Source organism: Protopterus annectens, chromosome 12.part0, assembly GCF_019279795.1.
Source record: "Protopterus annectens isolate FY-2018-M chromosome 12.part0, PAN1.0, whole genome shotgun sequence".
In the NCBI taxonomy this organism is placed as follows: domain Eukaryota; kingdom Metazoa; phylum Chordata; order Ceratodontiformes; family Protopteridae; genus Protopterus; species Protopterus annectens.
In genome coordinates this window covers 180,813,093-180,835,977 of record NC_056746.1, presented here as the reverse complement: position 1 = coordinate 180,835,977, position 22,885 = coordinate 180,813,093, and the positions used below count along the sequence as shown (strand labels likewise).

The following is a 22,885-nucleotide window of genomic DNA, read 5'->3' as shown; positions in this document are numbered from 1 at the left end:
TTAAAATGATGTATCCCAAGATACATATAATTTAGTTTATATAGCTAAACATATAAGGAGAACCCAATGTTTTTCATAAAAATGTTAAATTAAAACTAAAAGAAGAAACAGCATGGAAGGAAGCACGTGCAAACACTCCTGGTTATTTGTTAACTGAAAAACTGAGCAGTCATTTAATCGTTTGCAAGTAACAGGTAAATAATTGTTTGATCTTATAATCTTGTTTATCAAAATCGGTTATATTCTGTGTGTGGTATTCTATGCTTGTATAAACCCATTAATGTTTTGTATTGAGAAATATAATGAATAAAGAAACATTCAGTAGGCTGAAAAAGGAAAAATATAATAAACTGACTCCCTATCGTAAAGTATTCACATATACAGCAGTTGTACCATATTCAGCTAACAGTATTGGCAGGACATCTGGAGAAGAAGAAGAATAGCTAAGCTTTTGCCTACTTTCTTCTGCCAGAGTGGTTGCCACATGACATATGTCCTGTTCGATATCTCCTGGAAATCAGAGATATAAAAAGTGTGGGGGGGGGGGGGTGATGTATTGCTGCATCACTCGTATGACAAAGTGATATCCCCATATGGGGCTAGCTGCCTCTTCCTAACCATTGTAAACTAACCAGGGCATACTTCAGTATAGAAACTCCTTAACTGCTGCTGCCCCATAAATGAAAGTAGTGATATCTCCCATATTTGCAGCTGAATACAAAGCAGAGCATGAGAGGAGACATGTTATGTGACTCAAAATTGTTTTGTCATCAGGGAGATGGGTCTATATCACTACATCAAACCGTCAGTTCAGTGCACGACATTTAATCAGAAATGCCGTTCATCTAATTCCTCTCATGTGGGAGGGGCTGGGCCTCCCACTAATTATATGTACAAACTCCGAGATCACACTACAGTGGGGAAAGGGCAATTTTCCCAGTCCTCACTTTGCCATGATCTCAGTAGGAATTTTCGACGAATGGCATGTTCGATCTAAGTGCACTGAAAATGCCATTTGCTGAACTGATAGGGACCTCAAGGAGACATGTTGCATGACTTGAAATTGTGTCACCAGTAATAATTTGGCTTCTGTGCTTAGCTGCTCTAGTTATGCTCAGTTCTAAGTCTGTGTATTGTCATAGTCTTTAATGCACTGCTAGTGTGTCATACTTCTATACGTCTTGGCTCAAGAAATCTGGACAAAGAAAAATAAGGGGTGCAATTTTTAAATATTACTCTAATTCACTTAAAACTTAGTATAACAACATTTTTTTATCAGCACTCATTTTCAGAGCAATAAATAGTAGAAACTCTGATGCCTACCATTATTGACTGACTGGAACCCTCAGTGATTTATCAGAAAAATCTAAAATTTTATGAAGGACAGAGCAAAAATATCATTTACAATCAGGAGCATTCTGCAAACTCAGAGACAGTTGAGAGATATGCACAGTATATACATTCTGTTTTTTGAGAGCTGCTTCTGAGAATATGCATTATTTCCCTAGGATATTTAATGGGTTAACAAAATTATATAAATAGTTAAATACTAGAAGTCTGTGAAGTCAGGTTAATTAGAGTACAAAAGGGGAACCGGCTAGGCTAAAAATGGGCAGTTAGCCTTGTCCTTACCTATGAACCTATGAACTTATAGGCACACTGCAGCAGTCATCATCTGAGGAGGTAGCTGAATGTATTGTTTCATCATGTATCAAGGTTCGTTGCACATATAATAAATATTAGAATTGTACTGCTACCTGTCAAGCATGTAGCAAGCATATCTTGTGAGAGCAGAAATATGAATCAAGTGCATGCATGTCCTCCTGTGTGCATGTGGGTTTCCTCCAGGTGCTCTGGTTTCGTCCTACATTCCAAAGAGATGCAGTAGGTGGATTGGACACTCGAAACTGGCCATAGGTGTGAGTGTGCATGAGATTGTGTGGTGTGGAAGAACTACTGTGGCAGGGCTAGCCACCCAGTTGTATAAACCTTGGGTGTAGATGATTGTCACTGTGACCCCATGACCTCGTACGTAAAAATGGCAAAAAGAGGTTGTGGATGGATGGTACCAGGTGCAGGATGTTGGTACTCATTACTTGAATAATAATCTCATGCATCCATTGAATATTCAGTAGAAGGAGGAGAGTGCCAAAATGCAGACATTAGGTTTTTGTTGTTTTTATTTGGGTTTTTTTTGGGGGGGGGGTTGTATTTTTAGGCAGACATTAATTTCAACCTCTGAGTGCCTTGCACTGTTAGTTCATGTTGTCCTTTCATGATCCCTAATCTAACAGAATACAGAGATGTGTTGCGACTGTTGGCAATTGGTATCCTCAGCTTTTTTACGTTTACTCTACTTTTATGTGAATGGCACTCATCATCTGGCATCGTCCTTTTTCCTACAAACACCTCATAGTTTAAGAAAAGTTACTTATCTTTCTCTGAAAACAGGAAACAATTATATAATTCAAGGATTAAGACCACACGTCATCTCTGCTGAGCTGCTACAGAAAGTCTAAAGGGAGTCTTAAGAGACTGGTCAATTTTAACAATAATGTTTATATGACATATAGTACACATTTTGATAATTTTGCTCCACTCAGTTGAATAGTCTTGAAATAAGATGGGCAAAGTTAAGACTGCTAAAATGAGAAAATATTAGGTTACAATAAAAAAAGACAGAAGAATTATCTTTTAAAAGGATACTTTAACGAATTAATAAAGTAATAAAGATAATTTGTCATAGTTGACTATAGTTTAATAAACTGCAATATCTTGGATGGTGTAACTGTGCAGTGGTTGCATTGTTACCTCACAGAAAGAGATTCTCCGGTTCGATTCTCAGCTGGGGTGCCGTCTGTGCAGAGTCTGCATATCCTCCCTGCATTTCTGTAGGTTTCTTCTGGGTGCTACGGTTTCCTCCCATGTTACAAAGACATGTCTGGAGCGTTTCTCCCCGGGCCTCCTCTGAAAATTGGCTTTGTTCCAAGTCGGACATTCCCGGTAAACAAATGTTACATAAAAATAAGTAAATAAATCGTCATACACACGGATACCTGTTGCTGTTTCTCCTAAATGAATGTTGCCCCGTGTTTATTTCAAGTTAGGCAGGAATGACACTGCATCTGGTAACATTATGTCTTACTTTGTGATAACATTGGTACATTTCTTTACATGTAATTTTCTCTTTGTTCTTGAAATATTAATCTGACTGTATTCAATACTGTTGATTAAACAGATCGAGTTTAAAGGGAACTCTAGAAATGGATGTTCTTTTGTTACATGCTCTTATTACTGTGTGTTTTGGACGCCTGTTCTGCATTAAGAACATTTATTTAATGCTTATGAGACTGAGATATCTAGGTGTGTTTTGCTATATTGATGAGCAGGGCATACACCTAAGGCTGGACATCAGAAACTGAAGCTGACAGGTAGTGTTCTAGGTACTCTTTGGATAATGTCATAAACACTGGTAGGTGGGTTGCATCGTTCAGTTTCCACAAGGGTCTTTACTGAGGAAGGGTCAGTTCTGTAAATGACAGTTTGATACTGAATGCCCCTGCCACTGGTACGGATACAATGAGTATTGTTGAGCAGTATAACAAGAATAATATGATGCACACTAAATGGTACAACCCCCATAACCCCAGGCCCAGAAATGAGCTGGGATGCTGCCTCTACTGAGAACATGATCTTTAAGAGCACTTCTTTTGTAGGAATTATGGATACCTTCAGAGTCATCTGGCAGAATTTAATGAAAATCTGCAGCAAATGGGGTACACAGACAACTTACAAATTGGATGAGTACCACTAAATAAGTCCATCTGACAAATGCAGAATATGATGCAAAATTATCATAAGAAGTCCTGGAACACAAATGTAAATGGCACAAATTGTTTTAAACTGGGATTTTGGCCTCTTTTCTTACTGCAACTCTCAAGAAGGCAGCGTTGATCTATAGATGTTATACAGTAGAAAATTAAATTCACCTATTCTTTTCAACTGGCAACTGTGAGAGCAATAACACAGAATCCACAAATTCCACAGTATATTACAGATATTTAGGTGAGGCAGTTCTCTAAAGCCTGACACACTCAGAGGATGCTTGATTACCCAGGCTTTTGCTTCATCAAACAGTATAACATCTGCAATTCTACAGAGGAGATCCAGCTCCATTGTCACCAGCTCAATAGGCAAACTAAGCCAAGAACACAGGAAATTTGACACCAGGGTCTGACAGCATGGTTGAATGGAGGAGGATATACTTTAGCTGTTGTCAAGGGAAAGAGCATCCTAAACCAAAAGGAATGGAAACACATCATATTGTGAGTAAACAATGCACCATGATGGAAAGTGCTTTTAGACAAAAAATAAAATCACATTAGCATTGCAACCCTTCCATAAGACCCCTTGTTTTAAAATAAACAAATGACAAAGTAATACAAGTGACTTAGATAGATATGGGGATATTTCACATGGCTAGCATAATAACATGTGATATAATTTTAAGTTGTTGTCCAACCACAGTAGTCCTTAAACAGTGCATAAAGTCTATGCAATTTCACATTATCTCCATTGCATCTTTATCCCAGAATTAAAATTATCTCTCGAGTGAAATGAAGTATTTACCACTGACAATGGGCTTTTGTGGGTTTTCATTTTTTATTGCAATGATAAACTCTGTGAATAAAAGGCTTACTGGAAATATTTTAATAGATGAGATGGAAACAATAGTTTTTTATGCTGTAGTCATCAGACCTGAAGGCTCAGTGTTTACCCTGTAAGTGACTAACCCCAGCATTGTCTGCATTTTCAGTGAGAAGGGATGTTTTGCATGTGATATTGCTGTCACATGGTGCAGAGAAGGGCATGAGTATTTCCTACAAGTATCTGTGATTGTAGAAATGGAATATTAGGAGCATTGCTACAATTTTGTTTTGTTTTATGGTCTCCTGTTTGCTGTTGATTGCGAAACAGTGAAGTTAAAAGTGAAAGTATTATATTTATACGAGGATCATGCTTTTAAGCTGAAATAGTTAAAAATGAATATAAACTGACTGCCCTATTCTCTAGGCATTATAAGCAAATTAAAAAGTAAGAGCTTACATCTTTAATGCCAGGTTTACATCTTTAATGCAGCTCTGCACACTTACAGATCATACTGTTTAATTAATATTGTGCGCATTTCTAGCACTCACTTGCATACTCTTCCATATCTATCATGTGTCAGAGGATTGTAGGCTTTAGGCCAATATGACTCTGCTGTCACCATAATTCCATTGTGTGCTGTTAATCCTGCTTCTTCATAATATCATGAAACTCCTATCATATACTAGCTTACATTGTGTTACTTGCATATGTATGTCAGCAGGAGTAAATAGGTTTCTCCATCTAGTCTGCCCCTTTGTTGCATTAGCACAGTGATGATATCCCTCCAACCACAACTTTTCTTTGAATTTTTTTTTTAATATTCAGTGGATCGATAGTGCAACAGCTATGGAACAGGTAGTTTCTTCTATTGTACATCACTGTTTCCATGACGTTTTTCCTTGTATGCGCATTAAAGTTGATATCCTCAGTTTTGTTTTCTTTCTCCATTACTACTGTTCATTTGACTCACCCACATTGTTTACTTACTGTTTTATATTCCCATATCCCCCTTCTCCTTCTGTCCTTCTAGGTGAATAAATCTATTTCCAAATAACACTCTTTATTCTCATTTCCCTTCAGTTCTCTTGCCATTCTTGTGGCTTTCTTTTGCACCATTTCAGATACTTTTCTCTTACTTCACTGAGATGCCAGTGTAATCATACATAGGGATGCTGCTGTGGACTGACTAATGGTCTGTACAATTATAAGACTGTGGCCTGACCAATGGTCTGTAGAATGGTAAAAACCGTGGCATGACCAATGGTCTGTAGGATGGTAAGACAGTGACCTGACCAGTGGTCTGTAGGATGGTAAGACTGTGGCCTGACCAGTGGTCTGTAGAACGGTAAGACTGTGGTCTGACCAATGGTCTGCAGGATGGTACGACTGCTTCTGTTGTCAATTTATTCCCAGATACATACCACCATCTAAAAAATGCAGCTGGTACTCCAACCTATCCCATCTCTAGTCTAATAAATAATTCTACTAGAAAAATCCATGTGCCAACATTCCAGAAAATAATATTTATTCTCCCTCTTCACAAAGGTTGAAATTCTAGAAATAACAGACTAATTTATTTTATTTTATTTATTTATCATTTGTTAACCGGGAAAGTTCAACTTGGAACAAAGCCAATTTTCAGCAGAGGCCCGGGGAGAAATAATCCAGATGCATGTCTTTGTAATGTGGGAGGAAACCGAAGCACCCAGAGGAAACTCACATGAATGCAGGGAGGACATGCAGACTCCACACAGAAGGCACCCCAGCCAAGAATTGAACCGGAGAACCTCTTGCTGTGAGGTACCGCTACTGCTGCACCACTGCGCCGTCCATCCTATCCCCTTATCCAAAATACTTGAGAGATGTAGCCATTGTCAACTCCTTAACTGCCTGAAAAATCACCTTATCCTCCCAATACAGGATGTTTTCCAGCCCCACCATAGTACAACCACCACACTGTTAAGCTTCATCACTATTATCAATCTAAATAGAAATGTAATGTAGGTAGCTCAGTCTCTTCACTTTTGATTGACCTAGCCAATGCATTTAACATGGTCTCACATGAAAAGCTACAACAAAAACTGTCTTTCTGTGGTCTTAGTCAGCCATCTCACTTCTGTTTTTACAGCTATCTACCCAACAATGAACATGCATTAAAATGGCAAACTGTATAGTTCCCTTTCTACCCATAGCCATTCCGGTCCACAGGAATCAATACTTGGTCCTTTTTGCTTAACATCTTCATTAATGACTTCCACACTTACACTAAATATGCTACCATTGTCCAATATGTAGATTATTCTTCAGTCATTTTGTCAGCCAAAAACTTATCTGCTTTCCAATAAAAAATTCAAGAGTCACTCTCAGCAGTAGAATCATGGTTAGAAAATTCCCAGATACTCTTAAATCCTAAAAAATAAAGAAAAAAGGATTCTACTCACTGAAAATACATACCTCATCAAAAATCCTCTTCACTGCAATCTCTACTAACAGTGCCAACATAGAAATGAAAACCTGTACCAAGCTGCTTGGGGAGTCATAGATAACCAGTTAAAATGTGATCATTTTATACAGCTGGCAATCAAAAAGACTCATCAAAAGCTATATAGAGTACAATATTGCTTTTCAGACACCGCAAAACCATTACCAAAACCTTTGCCAAAACTGTTACCACCACTTACATGCTCCCCAGAGTTCTCCATGTCTCCCTCATATTAACTAGTCTATGGGTCCCTCTGGAATGTTTGCATCAAACCATCCCTATAAAGTTCTTCACTGTATATCCTTGAAACATCTAAACTGCAAGGATTTCACAACACCTGGCTCATTCACATCTAGTCACAACTTATCTACAAACCTGACAACCATCCTATACTGAAAACTATCATTCAGAATTACCCCTCCAAATCATACTTTATGGAGATAAAGTGCTACTTTTCATAACTAAATCCAAGCAGGTGATGCCTTGTACTCTCATTATTTCTATAAACTCTGCAACACAATCCCTGTAGCAGTCAGATAAACTGGCAACCTTTAAGCATTCAAAATCCGCCTAAAAGTCACCTAACAAATTCCTGTCTTTGCTCTTACTCCTACCCTGGGTAATTCTATAGATTCATGTCTGTTCATTAATACCGACATTTTTAAGACAATCCCTGCCACATCATATCACCCCTTCTTCAGTCAATCCATTTCTCTCTGCTTCTTTTTTCCACCCTGCATATTTACCTTATATTTCCCACTTAACAACAACACTAGTTCTCTTTTATTCACAAGCTATTTTACTAATAACACTACAGTTTTTTTCTTTTTTTTGCTATTAAATCTGTATATTTGAGTAGTTGTTTGTTTTCTTATTGACCTAAGCAAAATGAAAAAAGGACTTTGTGAACTTCCAGTCCAAAATAAACCAATAAACTAAAAAATTACTCATGTAGTATCTAAGAGATAGATAGTTGCTCCAACTGTCCAAAGGATTAACAACTGTAAAATAAAAAAAAAAATAAAAAAATTACAGAGTGCCTTCAGGTAAAAAACAAAAATTTAATTTATTCAGATGATTAAGCACGTTCATCCCAAATACACCACAGGACTTCTTCAGAATAAAACAATCACCCTAGGTAATCAACTTGAATAACAACAACAATCATGACCACAAAAACAATTACAAATAAAATTATCTAATTAATCAAGTAAAAATGGATTTAAGTTAAAAAGTTACTTACATGTACGAAGTATATTGAAGTGAAAATGTGTGAAAATATATAAAAACTGAACAAGACACAGAAAATGTAAAGATCATTAAGAGATCCTTCATTTCTTATTAAAATATAATTCTCTGAATGAAGTATAAAAATTGATGTGCATTTGAAGATTGTCATCTTATAAAAGCACATCAAACATTTTATAATTTAGCACCTCTTAGCTTTAAAACAGGGGCAAAAGACAAATGTTCATTAATACCTGGTGGAAATGAAGTGTTGGTATTAAACTCCCACATGAGTTCCTTGTATTCCTCTCTTACCTAACTAAAGATATCAGCATACAGAACCACTAGTTATACATGTAATTTTTTTTCTTGATGAAAACTTGTATTATAATCTTATCATGGAACTGCTGCTATAGTTTTATTCAATTGTTTCAACATGTTGTGTCCCTTTTTATTTAATATTTTAATGAAATTTTTTAAGGAGCGTTTCGCCTTGGTTTTCCAGTTAGAGCAGTTGGACTTTCCCAGTAACCAAAAGCATTTAATAAATAAATCTCATTAGCTGTTACACAGCCTTCTCTGAGTGGGAATGTTGGTTTCTTTCTGTAGTGAATATGACTCCCAGATCTTTCTCTTGTTTGGCAATGTCTAATATAGCTCCCCTAGAAGGTACCTAATAACATTATTTTTGTACTGATAACTTAAGCCCCCACAGATCAGCTCATATATTTTCTTGTGTTGCATACATAAGGCCTCCCTACTACCTTCTGCTTCCCTCATTTTATTAGTCTTATGATATCCCTATATGATGTCTTCTCATCTAATTGTAGTGTCACTGGTTGATCATACTCTGTGTACTTCTGAGGATATCCAGCATGGATATCCCAATGAATAGTAGAGCCAGGAAAACGAAGCATAGTGGTTCAACCAGCACACTGGCCCGGTACTGTAAAGCAGCGCCCCACCCCTGCAATTCTTCAAGTAAAGAGCAAAAAAAAAGGAATCAGCTTATTACATTTAGATCTTCTGCCACAGCTCTTCTATTGAAGAGCAAAAAAAAATGGACATTCTATCTATTGGCACACCAACCATGTGGCCAGATGCACAGCACTGCCCCCTCCCTCCTGCTTCAGCAATTCAGGTCTTATTCCTGTGCTCTCCCCGCAACCCTTCTTCAACTTATTTTCTTAAAATTAAATAAATAATGTCTTCTTTTAAACTGTAGCGAACTGTTTATTACAAATATAGCAAACAGTTGTTACAGTATATTACTTTTGAACTGTAGTAAACTGCTTGCTACAATGTAGCAAGCAGCTTACTACAGTTTAGACCATACACAGAGCTCTACAGTGCTCAGTTTTGACCACAAATACAATACCAGCTTTTAAAAGCTGGTATTGTATTAAAGAGAGATCAGAAAGGGTAACTGTGAGTGCCCCAACACTTTGTGCCTGGGACAGTTGCTCTTCTCACCCCATTCTAGCTATGCTACTGCCATGAAGAACCCATGCAGAATTTCACCAGCCTTTGCTTTGTCTCTTAATAGCCATCTTTCACTACCTCCTTCTACTTCCCTCCCTTTAAACATCCCTTGATCCATTTGACTATCCATTCCCCCATATGTCCTATGTTGCAAGTTATCCATTCCTGGGAACTAAAAATGCAAGCTTTGTTAAGTCTAGGGTACACTATTGATGGTGGGTTTACACTGCTTGCTCTCAGAGTCACTCAGTCATAGAACTATAAAATTCAATAAGAAAGATAATGATCTTTTAGAACTTGTACTGGAATTCATCTTGGAGATCTACATTTGTTTCTAATTACAGAGATAAGACTAGCAGGTTTATTGTTATCTGGATCAGTTATTGTTGCTGCCTTGCAACATTTTCCTTGCACCAGTTTAAGATTTCTTTGAGACTAGCTGACAATACCCTCATTAGGTTCTTTTTTACCGTCATTAGACTTAAGAATTTTTTGAGATATGCTGTCTGTGGCACTGACCTCCTTCATACACACCAACACATCTCCCTGTCAATCCTTCTGTTTGTTACTGTTCTCCTTCCTCAGGAAACCTCATGTTTTCTCTTCTCTACTTTAAAAATATATTTTCCACATTGATTGGTATTTATGTCCCATACTTGGTTTCACTTCTTTAGTTCCAAAGTGACCAATGAAAGAAGTTACCATATTTTGTATCTGTTAGTGTGTGTGTGTGTGTGTGTGTGTGTGTGTGTGTGTGTGTGTGTGTGTGTGTGTGTGTGTGTGTGTGTGTGTGTGTGTGTGTATCTATTGTTCTAAATTTGCTTATGTCAATCATATTTTTCCATTAAGGCAAGAAAGAGCCTTATTTTTGTGTTTAAACGTTCACACCGTAGGTAAGGTGTTAACTCTTTACCAGCTAATTAGACACATGTAAATCTGTGGAAAATATTATCTGGAGCACCTCACTTAGAACACACAAATACTGTGCCTTGATTTATTTTTCTGTCAGATATTTGGTAGTTTGTGTTAAATATTAATTTCCTGCGTTCTACTTAAGTATTTATTCTGCCTAGTTTGATCTCTCCCTCTGTGTCTGTGTGTGTGTATGTATATAAATATATATATATATATATATATATATATATAAATATATATATATATATATATATATATATATATACACATGCATTATAAATACATATGTATACATGCATACTTATAAAAATATAAAAAAGTGACAGAGATGTAGCTGTACATATGTACCCACATACACACACACACACACACACACATATATATATATTAATATACATATATAAATATATATATATATATATATATATATATATATTTATATATATATATATATATATATATATATATATTTATATATATATATGTATACACACACACACACATGCACATTTAACTAAAACAATCAAATCAATCAAACATTTACTTCTCTAACGTCAGCACATTAACATCACCAAAAAATGTTGACACAGTTTTGCGCTTGGTCTTAGGAATAACCTCAGAGCAAGCAAGTTTTAAAACATGCTTTTTTGTTGTCGTTGTTGCAGGGGAGGGGGGCGTGTCCCTTTGTACCCCCTAAATGCAATACTAATTATATATATACTTACTATGAAATCATACATTTCCTGGGTAAACAGCATTTTCCCTAACCATGGGGAGGGTCGATTTCACACACCTGTTGAGCATCTGTTTTGTAGACCAATGCATGTCAACAAAACAGAGGTTAACATTAGGGAGTTTATAGATATATATATATATATATATATATATATATATATATAGATATAGATATATAGATGTTTATATTATATATATATATATAGATATATAGATATTTATATATTTATATATATATATATATATATATATATATAGATATTTATATATATATATATATATATATAGATATATAGATATTTATATATATATATATATAGATAGATATAGATATATATATATATATATATATATATATATATATATATATATATATATATATATATATATATATATATACATACATACACATATGTATCTCACAGAAGCTACAAACAAAATATAGGTTAATATAAAGACCTATTCTAACATGTACAAGAAAATGTAGACACATATAAATGAAATCCTGTTTTAACAAATACCAAACTAATAACTACAAGAAAAGAATGCTGCTTTCAATTTAGAAATTCAGTACGTAATGTCTACATATGTGGGAACTGAATATGTAATGTCTACATATATGTGGGAACTGAATATGTAATGTCTACATATATGTGGGAACTGAATATGTAATGTCTACATATGTGGGAACTGAATATGTAATGTCTACATATATGTGAATTGAACTGATGAACAGTTATTTAGTCCTCAAAACACTTAAAATCTGAACTCTGAATCAGCAGCTTGTAACAGCTGTAAACAAATTGCTCTACCACAACAAATGTAAATTGTAAGCAAACAAGCGATAAGCAATTAATTTAAAATTAGCCAAATCGTGTTTAGTACTTTAACTAATTATAAAAACAAACTTTGCATATCTCATTTGAAGATGTAGTTGAAGACCTCAGCTCACAGCTCATAGCTTTTTGCAGTCCATTGTATAGATGGCACTGATGTAGCGGTTGTGTGTTGTTTTATATAAGCTGCAGGCTTTTATGTGGTAGTATCACTGTCAATTTGGGACTCTGTAAAGTCACAGAGAAATGCTTTTAATTCATATGGAAAAGCAAGCAAACAACAACAACAAGAAAAAGAAACAGCAGCTATTCAGAGAGGGTAAAGTTTTGCCAAGTATAGTAGAATCTCCTATGTTTCCATACTGCTATCATGTCAGCTGCAAGGAAGTTTTGTTACCTGCACTGACATATTTTTTTTTTTATTATTTTGTAAGAAATTTGAATTAATTATCTGCTATCTGCCACTATACAGCAAATAATAAGTAAACCAACATGCTTTGCCTCAAAATGATGCATTAAAGCCAGTGTTCCAGTTCTAAGATGGGCCGGTGGAACTGACCGCAATCCTTTAAAGGGCAGTATGAGGCATTGTGCTTGCAAAGTAACTGGAAGTTTTGGTAAAATCTTGGAGGTTGTTATAAATAACATTAGTTTTTGTTGTAATCTAAAAGTGTGAGCACATGCTGTAAGTTAATATGGAAAAATGAGGCCCACATACCATTTATCTGTTCACTAGGTCAGATATGAAGGAAATTAATCAACTGTATGTGTAGTCAGGAAAGGATTACAGTTATGGTAGATATTTGTTTATTGACTTTGGAAGTAGAAGTTTGTAGATGGCCTAATACAGGAATAACTGAATAATCTGTTATTTGAAATCAGTTAACTCGTATTTACTCCCAAGAGACTGAAATCAGAGGAACATTCATATTTTGTAGAACAGGTGATGGTAGCATCCATTGTACAGGTATGTTGTCCAGAGTGGACTAAAAAAGATTAGTTTACTAATGAAAATGTTAGTGCACTACTTCTGTTAATATTTATTAGATGAGAAAGGGTCCTGCTTGAGGACTACATGTACAAGAAGGCAAACAAGTAGGCTGAGATAAGAGAAGGATTGCGTCAAAATTTATGGGCCACAACCGTAGGTCTAATATGTCACTCTTTCCCAGACAGGGAAATATTCTAAGGTATCTCATTTTTCTCTTTAGTCACTGTTTTGGCGTAAAATGGCAAATGATTGTTTAAAAAAAGGATCCGTGCTGCCTTCAGCCTTTTTCAGAAGACATGCATTTTTTCCAGGCGTGTTAATGGCTAGTACTCTTTCTGCTAGGATCTCACAGCGATCGGCGTTACAAAACCTGGACACAGGAAGAAGATCACTTCTGAGATAAACAGTCTGAATATTCCGGAATGGCTTCCTGAATACAAACCAGTAAGGCTTACTCCCAGTTATTAGTCTCCACAAAACATCACCATTCTGTAGCTCATTTACTTACTTTTCCTGCCTGAGCTGGTTATATTTGTCTGGTTTGCTTTGATTTTCCTTATTTTATCTGTTTGTTTGCATTGTTTTGCAGTCTTTGTTTATGTGTATTTGTTTCCACGGTTACAGCAATATAATCATTTCTATCATGGCAGCTGAAGAGTGCAATAACTGAAAATGCAATTCCATTAGGTGTATACCGTGCAGCATGTTTGTGTTTGTGCTTCACTAGTTGTTGTAACGTGGATTACTGTGATAGAAATGTTTTGTCAATCAGATACCATAAGAAAAATAGAATCAACACTGTTGTGCACATGTAGTCCCTGTGACTGAATTATTTAATATCTGGGTTGATATCTTTTAGCTGTGTGTTCATTCATCCCAGGAAAAATTTATAAATACATCTCAATAAAACCACTTATGAGTTACCTTACCAGGTAAGTGTTCTGTTCAGAACTTATTTTCACTCATGACTACAAGTAGACAGCTATGACACAGAAAATGCACTGAATATCAAGCAATAACACTGGCAACAAATATAAAAAGCTACAATTTATTAAAGAAACAGAAACACATAACTACAGTGTAACTAGACTGTATATTAAATCCCTTCCTTGTCCAACTTACAAATGAGTATACAAGCAGCCTTAAAACAGGGTGCAGCTACAAAAAGCTGAAACAAATTTAAACAAAAGTTTATAATACTAAATATTAAAAAAGTGAAAATTTCACAGCATTTAACATTTCAGGTAGTGAAAATGACCACAATACTCTTCTGATTTCTTGCTGTCTTACAAGTCACATCTGACTCCCGGTCACCCTACTGAGAGCCCCCACTACTCTACCCAGTCTATTTCACTGATGTCTAGTAAGAAAAAGTCTGCTGTTAGTATATTTGAGACTATAAACTCATAAACGGCAACAATATTTAAAAGTAACTCATGTTGTTTGTACAGAGCAGAGCACATGTTGCAAACCGTAATCCACTTTTTCTAGTAGGATTTTAAAATGTCGAGTGAACTTTAGGACATTAGTTGAGATGTGAAGATTTTAAAGATATGCAACTAAAACTGGTTTGTTACTGAAATTCAAGGTGACTTAAAAGGGATAATCTAAACAGGATAGTGTGGCTTGAGAAGTGTGCTGTCATACAGTGGCAACATTCATTCAGTCACTCTTTCTCTGAATAATCCACCTTATCCAATACAGGGTCACAAGTGAACAGCAGTCACACTCACACACAGAATGAGCAAATTGACAGGCAATTTAGAGGATCACCATTTTACCTACAATAAGTCTTTCTGAGGTAGGAGGAAACTGGAGCACCTGGCAGAAACCCAAGTGATACAGGGAGGATACGCAGAAAGCACACAGAGGACACCTTGGCTGAGAACTGACCAGGAGTATGGAGGACTGTCAGGCAGCAACATTAGCCATTATGCCAGTGTTCCAAAGATTTATCAATAACATAACAACACATATATACTTATGACAGAGCTTGTGATAACTCAAGTGAGGTCTGTCAGGAGCAGGGAAGCCTAGGGAATAGCAAAGGCCATTAGTTATGAGTAGCATAGTGACCAAGATTTCATGGCAGAGGGAAAGGGCAATGCTAGTAGGACAAAGGGGACCTACAGCAGCACCATACTTATATGATAGTTCACTGAAAATGCATTAGTTGAATGATAGTTCGAGAAATATGCTTCTTTATGTTTTTTTAAGACGCCTTCATTTACCATCAGGCAGGTAAAATGCAAGCACTTTTCTGTCATCTAGGAGTGATAAACTTTTATTCACTTAATTGGCCATTAAACAATAAAACTGCCAACCTGAAGAAGTACAACAAAAATAGAACTGAACACTGACCACTGGTAATACCTCCAAGGAGTATTCTATACAAAACTGCAATGGGCAGAAAAGAGCATGCTATCACAGAAAGAGTGAATGTTCCAGTAAAATAAAAAAAGGAAAATAAAACAGAGACAAGCTATTGTCAGGAATTTAAATAAATAAATAATAACCAGAATACAGGACTTGCTTATCACTCTTCAATGACACATTGGCAATTATGACCATGTAAAGTGGGCAGTCACATATTGGGGATTATAACTGTCTACAGTGCACAGTCACATATTAGGGATTATGACCATGTAAAGTGGGCAGTCACATATGGGAGTTTATGACTGTCTAAAGTGGGCAGTCACACACCAGAGATTATGGCAGTCTAAAGCGGGCAATCGCACACTGGGGATTATGACTGTCTAAAGTGGGCAGTCCTACATTGGGGATTATGACCTTGTAAAGTGGGCAGTCACACATTGGGGAATATAACAGTCTAAAGTGGACAGTCAAATATTAGGGATTATGACCATATAAAGTGGGCAGTCACACACAGGCGAGTATGACTGTCTAAAGTGGGCAGTCACACACCAGAGATTATGGCTGCTAAAGTGGGCAGTTGCACACTGGGGATTATGACTGTCTAAAGTGGGCAGTCATACATTGGGGATTATGACTGTCTAAAATTGGCAGTCACACATTGGAGATAATGACTGTCTAAAGTGGGCAGTCATACATTGGGGATTAAATGTCTAAAGTGGGCAGTCATACATTGGGGATTATGACTGTCTAAAGTGGGCAGTCATAATCCCCAGTGTGTGACCGCCCACTTGGGATTATGACTGTCTAAAGTGGGCAGTCATACATTGGGGATTATGACTGTCTAAAATGGGCAGTCACATACTGGGGATTATAACTGTCTAAAGTGGACAGTCACATATTAGGGATTATGACCCTGTAAAGTGGGCAGTCACACACTGGAGATTATGACTGCCTAAAGTGGGCACTCACACACTGGGGATTATGACTGTCTAAAGTGGGCAGTCATACATTGGGGATTATGACTGTCTAAAGTGGGCAGTCACATATTGGGGATTATGACTGTGTAAAGTGGGCAGTCACACATTGGAGATGATGAATGTCTAAAGTGGGAAGTCATACATTGGGGATTAAGACTGTCTAAAGTGGGCAGTCACACACTGGGGATTATGACTGTGTAAAGCGGGCAGTCATACATTGGGGATTATGACTGTCTAAAGTGGGCAGTCACATATTGGGGATTATGACTGTGTAAAGTGGGCAGTCACACATTGGAGATGATGACTGTCTAAAGTGGGCAGTCATACATTGGGGATTAAGACTGTCTAAAGTTGGCTGTCACACACTGGGGATTATGACTGTTTAAAGTGGGCATTCACACATTGGATATTATGACTGTCTAAAGTGAGCAGTCACACATGGGGATTATGACTGTCTAAAATGGGCATTCACACACTGGGGATTATGACTGTCTAAAGTGGGCAGTCATACATTGGGGATTATGACTGTCTAAAGTGGGCACTCACAACCTGGAGATTATGACTGTCTAAAATGAGCAGTCACACACTGGGGATTATGAATGTGTAAAGTGGGGGTAGATGTAAAGATTCTATTGCTATGATCATTAAGGTATACTTTTAGTAGTGATCTGAAGATTTCACTTGAGTAGATTATTGATACATTTGACAGAATGTTATTTAGCTGGTAGAAAACTCTGGAAACAAATGTCTTTTGTACAAGCAAACACTGATTCACGGACACCTAATGATATTACCTGTAGTATTGCCTCTATCTCATTAGTATTAAGATACTCAGGGAAGTAGTACATAAACAAATACCTGATTATTGTAATTTCAAGAACACACTTGAGAGACCCAGCTTCACTGCAGTCTTGGGGCCTGAGGCCAACATACCATTATCGCAGAGTATACATTTGTTAAAAAAGCACGGAATGCTGAGAATAGGGTAGGTGAGGTAGTTTGCGACCTCCCTAAAGTTTTTGACTCATTTGTCTATAAATTAACTGACAGATTGTCAAGTGGATTTAAATCCACATTACTAGTTGTGGTTGTTTAAAAACCTCCAAAATTGCCAGCAGCCATTTCAGGCAGCCATCTCCACAATCAGAATACCCCAACAACATGTGGCAGCACTGAGCTAGTACATATCTGATTCAGTATGTAGATGATTCCTCCATACCCTGCTATAGCAGCACTACTGATGAAGCTCAAAAGGGTCTTCAGTGCACCTTCACTAAAAACAAATCCTACGCATACTTTCTCTCTTCAACTGAAGCTAGCATTTAAATATAATATTAACAATTAATATAGAACAAATTACTATCCCAAAACTAATATTGACAATAAACTAATATTAGATCTTCAAGTTATGAGTACCGTAGAAGACATATACCAGTAGTTTGGATTGCTGTACAATTCTAGAACATTCTTGACACCAGAGACCTACCAAAGTAGCTAAAGAGCAAGTCCTATGCAATAATCAGATAGACAGGATTGCTATTAGAGAATGGCATCACAGTCACCATTGCCTGATACTTTCTAAACTGGATTTGCATGAGAATTAAACCTATTCAGCTGCTTCTCTGTAACTTACTCTGCCCTTCTATGCGTGCTGTTATGGCATGCAAACTCCTAAGAGATATCCTAAATCTAAACAGGGATATTTACAGAACTAGTCATTAAGGCAAGAATTACATTTGGAGAAGCAGTGTTTGGTCACTGTCGGGCGAACTTATGAAAGTTGTTACCCTACCCTGCCAGAGGTGAATGCTGCCTAAAGAAGCACACATTTCTTATCAAATCATATTTCCAAGACAAATGGATTTAAAACACTGATTTACCCTAAATAGTTGTCAGTACTCAATGTCTGGCCTTCTTTAATTAATGGTAATCTCTTCATGCCTGTTAATGCAGACCGTTGACTTCTGTAATATATTGTTCCTGTTTATTCTTAGCATATGACCCCAGTCTTTTGTCTTATGTCTGCTCAGTATACTTACAAAAGTACAGTTGTGTACCTACCATAAATGTAGATGTTCGAGTGAATTCACTGTTGCAGTCATTACACTTGGGTTATCCTGCTGGCAGGCTACCCGCAGTCGGCCAGAGTTCCAAAGTCTAGGTCCGGCGTCGGTTGCTGTCGCCTCTTCCCTGACGTCAGTTAGCCAGGGGTATAAAAGATGCAACCGACGCCATTTTCTTCAGTTTTTCTTGCCCCAGATGTCAGGTGCCCCCAAATAGGAAGGCTGTAAAAAAGTATGCCAAAAAGCATGCCCTGTACTAAAATAAACATTCCTTTATCTACAAGCAAACAATCTATAGGCTGTATAGAGTTGAAAAGTACAGAAAAGTCCCAGCAATGAAAAGGGGGATGGTGGGTGGTTAACCTGGACTGCAACAGTGAATACACTCGAACATCTACATTTATGGTAGGTACACAACTGTACTATGTTCATCGTGTTTCACTGTTGCAGTCATTACACTTGGGTTGAATCCCAAAGCTGGGCCTACGTAGGATTAGGAGAGGCTACCAGGCCCTGCAGAACTGCAGTGGCAAAGCCTGCTCTGGATTTAGAGTAGAGAGGTAAGTGGTAGTGCTTGGTGAAAGTGTGCACTGAACTCCAGGTTGCAGCTTCTAAAATGTCTTTGGTTGGTACTCCTCTGAGAAAGGCTGCTGAAGTGGCTGCTGCTCTGGTAGAATGTGGCCTAATGCCCTTAGGCACTGTTTTGCCATGTTGTGCATAACAGAAGCGAATGCAGTGTCCTATCCATTTTGAAATCGTCTGCTTTGAAATAGGCTTTCCTTGTGATCCTGCAGCATAAGCTACAAACAGTTGCTCAGTTTTTCTGAAAGCTTTTGTTTTGTCCAAGTAGAATCATAGCTGTCTGTGTATGTCCAAAGCGTGCAGAAGTCTCTCCCCTTTATTCTGGGGATTTGGGTAGAAAGTTGGCAAATGAATGGTTTGGTTAAGAGCCACACTGGAAACCACCTTTGGCATAAATGTTGGGTTTGTCCTTAGAGAGACCCTGTCCTGGTGAAAAATGATGAAAGGTTCCACTGCCATTAATGCCTGTTACTCTGAGACTCTTCTTGCTGAAGTAATTGCTAGGAGCAGAGCAGTTTTCCATAATAAGAATTTTACATCAGCTGTGCTGGCTGTCTCAAAAGGAGGCAGTGTGAGCTTTTCTAAAACAAAAATGAGGTCCCAAGTAGGTATTGGTGCTCTCCTTGGGGGTCTTATGTTTTTTGCCCCTCTGAGGTACTGCCTTAGTAGTGGATGTGAAAAAATAGGAGGTTCCGTATTGTAATGAGCTGAAATGGCAGAGGCATGGATCTTAATAGATGAGAAGGATAGGCCTTTGTCCAGCATCTCAGTTAGGTATTGTAAAATCTGAGGTATATTTGGAACAAGTGGTTCGAGTCCTTGTGCCTGGTTTCAAGCACATAATCTTTTCCATTTTTCTGCATAAGATTTCCTACTGCTGGGCCTCCTGGCTTCTAAAATGACATCCATAACAGCTTTAGAGAGAGGTGTGGTCTGAGTGGCTATATTATCTGCCATGCAGCCAGATTTAAGGTTCTGAGTTGACTGTGCAGAATCTGTTTGTTGTGTTGAGTCAGAAGATGAGGAATTTGTGGTAAAGGCCAGGCTGGGCTTTGAGACAAGCTCTTTAGGATTGGGTACCAGTGCTGGCGTGGCCAGTCTGGGACAATCAGGATCATTTTTGGCCTCTCTTGTCTGACTTTTAGGAGCACCTTGGGAAGAAGAGGCAGTGAAGGGAAGGCATAAACTGTCAGAATTTTCCAGCTGAATGATAGAGCATCCACTTTTCATGCTTGTTCTTGTGCAGAATTTCTGTAGTTGGCAGTTGTGAGGGAAGGCAAAAAGATCTATGTCTGGGCATCCCCATTTCCTTGTTATCATGCTGAAGATCTGATGATTTAGTTTCCATTCATGAGGATCCATGAGATTTCTGCTTAGTTCGTCTGCCAGTGTATTTTTCGTTCCTGGCAGGAATTGTGCCTGCAGATGCACTTGATAGGTCAATGCTGTGTTCCACAAAGTCATGGCTTGCCTGCAGGGGGGGTAGGAATGCGTGCCCCCTTGCTTGTTTATGTACCACATAACTGTGGTATTGTCCATCTTTAGTAATAATTGTCCTGGATGTAGTAGGTCCTTGAAAGCTGTCAGGGCATTCTGTACAGCTAGCATCTCTTTTTGATTGATGTGAAGATGCATTTGTTCCTTGGGCCACGTGCCCTGAATACATTTTCCTGCCATGTGTGCCCCCCAGGCATAATCCGATGCATCCGTTGTTATTGTCTGCCTGGCTGTTGTGGTGACAGGCCTGGGACCACCATCAAAACTCCTGTTGTAGGCAGGGAATTAGAGTTATTATTGTTTCCAGGCTGTAGCAATGTTGAGTCCAAACACTTTTTAGATACCATTGTAGTTTCCTCATATGCAGTCTTCAGTATGGAATTAGTAGAATGCAGGATGCCATGAATCCCAGGGCCTGCAGAATTTTTCTTGCAGGGAGCTGGGTCTTTGTTGCCATCATTTGAAAGTAATGTGTCAGTTGCCTTTGCTTGTCTGGTGTGAGATAAGCCATCTGGGTAGATGTATTTAAGCTTGCACCCAGGAATATTATCTCTTGAGAGGGCACTAGTTTTGATTTTTTTTCATTTACTGTGTACCCTAGGCAAATTAGTAATCTTTTTACAAACGCCAGATGTTTTAGAAGAATGTCCTTGCTCTCTGCTTGAATAAGGCAGTCGTCCAAGTAGGGATATATTTTTATTCCTCTTTGTCTACAAAATGCAATTACTGGTGCCAGGCATTTTGTGAAGACCCTGGGCGCAGTAGATAAACCAAAGGGCAGTGCAGAGAATTGGTAATGCATTCAGCCAGCTATGAATCTGAGGTATCTTCTGCAAGATTGTCTGATTGGGAAATGCATGTATGCCTCCTAGAGGTCCAGCATGGGTAGAAGTTGCTGCAGTGTTAACATTTTGAATTTTGGAACATCCAGGAAAGTATTTAGGATTGACAGGTCCAGTATTGGTCTCCAGGCTTTGTCCTTTCTGGGTACTAGGAAAAGTCTTGAGTAAAATCCTTGTCCCTGTTCTTGCTGTGGTACTCTTTGAATAGCTCCCATGTCCATGAGAGCAGCAATTTGTTTTTGTGCCTCTGCCCATTGGTTTTGTGGCAGGTCCGGCATACCTTTTGATTTTGGAAGGGTGTGAAAGTGGAACCTGTAACCCTGAGAAACAATATTCAGTACCCATTTGTCCTGGGTGATTATGTGCCAATTTTGTGAGAAAAGTGCTAGCTTTCCCCCTAGGGGTGCTGCCAAAAGGTAAGTGCTTGGCATTTGTAGAGGGAAGTCATTGGGACTGTTTCCTATAACGTTGTGATTTGTGTTCTCCTCCTTTGGGGACTGAAGCACCCCTTTGTTTAGGTCTGTAGGAGCCTTGGGGCTGAGATCTGCCTCTTGGGCATCTGTATCTGCCTCTTTGTGGCCTGTCTGACACCAGAAAGGACCAATTTTTTGAAGGCCAGTTTCTGCTAAACCTAGGTGGTTGAACCTGTAAGAAATCCTTTACTGTCTGCATTGATTTTGCTTTATCCTCCATTTTCTTTAACACCTCTTCTGCCTTAACACCAAACAAAGTGTCATGCTGTAGTGGAGCATCCAATAATTTTACTTTAACATGTTCAGGTAAACTTTGTTCTTTCAACAAAGCATGCCTTCGAATGACAGAGCCTGTAACTGTGGCTCTACAAGAAGTCTCTAATGAATCAAAACCACATTGCAGAGTATGCTTTCCCACTTGTTCAGCTGCATGCAATAAATCCCGCATTTCCTTAGTGTCAGGATTTTCTGAGTTTGTAAGCATTTTCTGTTTTAACAAAGACATGAGGTACTGTTGATATTTAAGCATGTGAAACTGGCAGTTTAAAGCCCTTACAGCTAAAGTAGCAGAAGTGTAAACTTTTTTCCCTCATCTATCCAGAGCTCTGGAATCCCTATCAGAGGGGACAGGATTTTTAGCAGTGGAAGCCTTAACCCCTTTGGGACCCTGAGAAATTGTTTCTGGGTCAGCAGCAGAGTTTTTATAAAGAAATTTATGAGAGTCAGGGACCCTGTAGTACCTGTCTGGCTTGACTGG

The 22,885-nt window shown here is 37.9% G+C and overlaps 1 protein-coding gene across 1 annotated transcript in view; it reads left to right on the top strand.

Moving 5' to 3' along the window:
• CASKIN1 (CASK interacting protein 1) overlaps positions 1–22,885 on the top strand; it is a 1,590,276-nt gene that overhangs the window by 1,341,428 nt on the left and 225,963 nt on the right. The window contains 1 exon segment of the mRNA XM_044089212.1: positions 13,661–13,762. Coding sequence (XP_043945147.1) covers positions 13,661–13,762 — 102 coding nt within the window.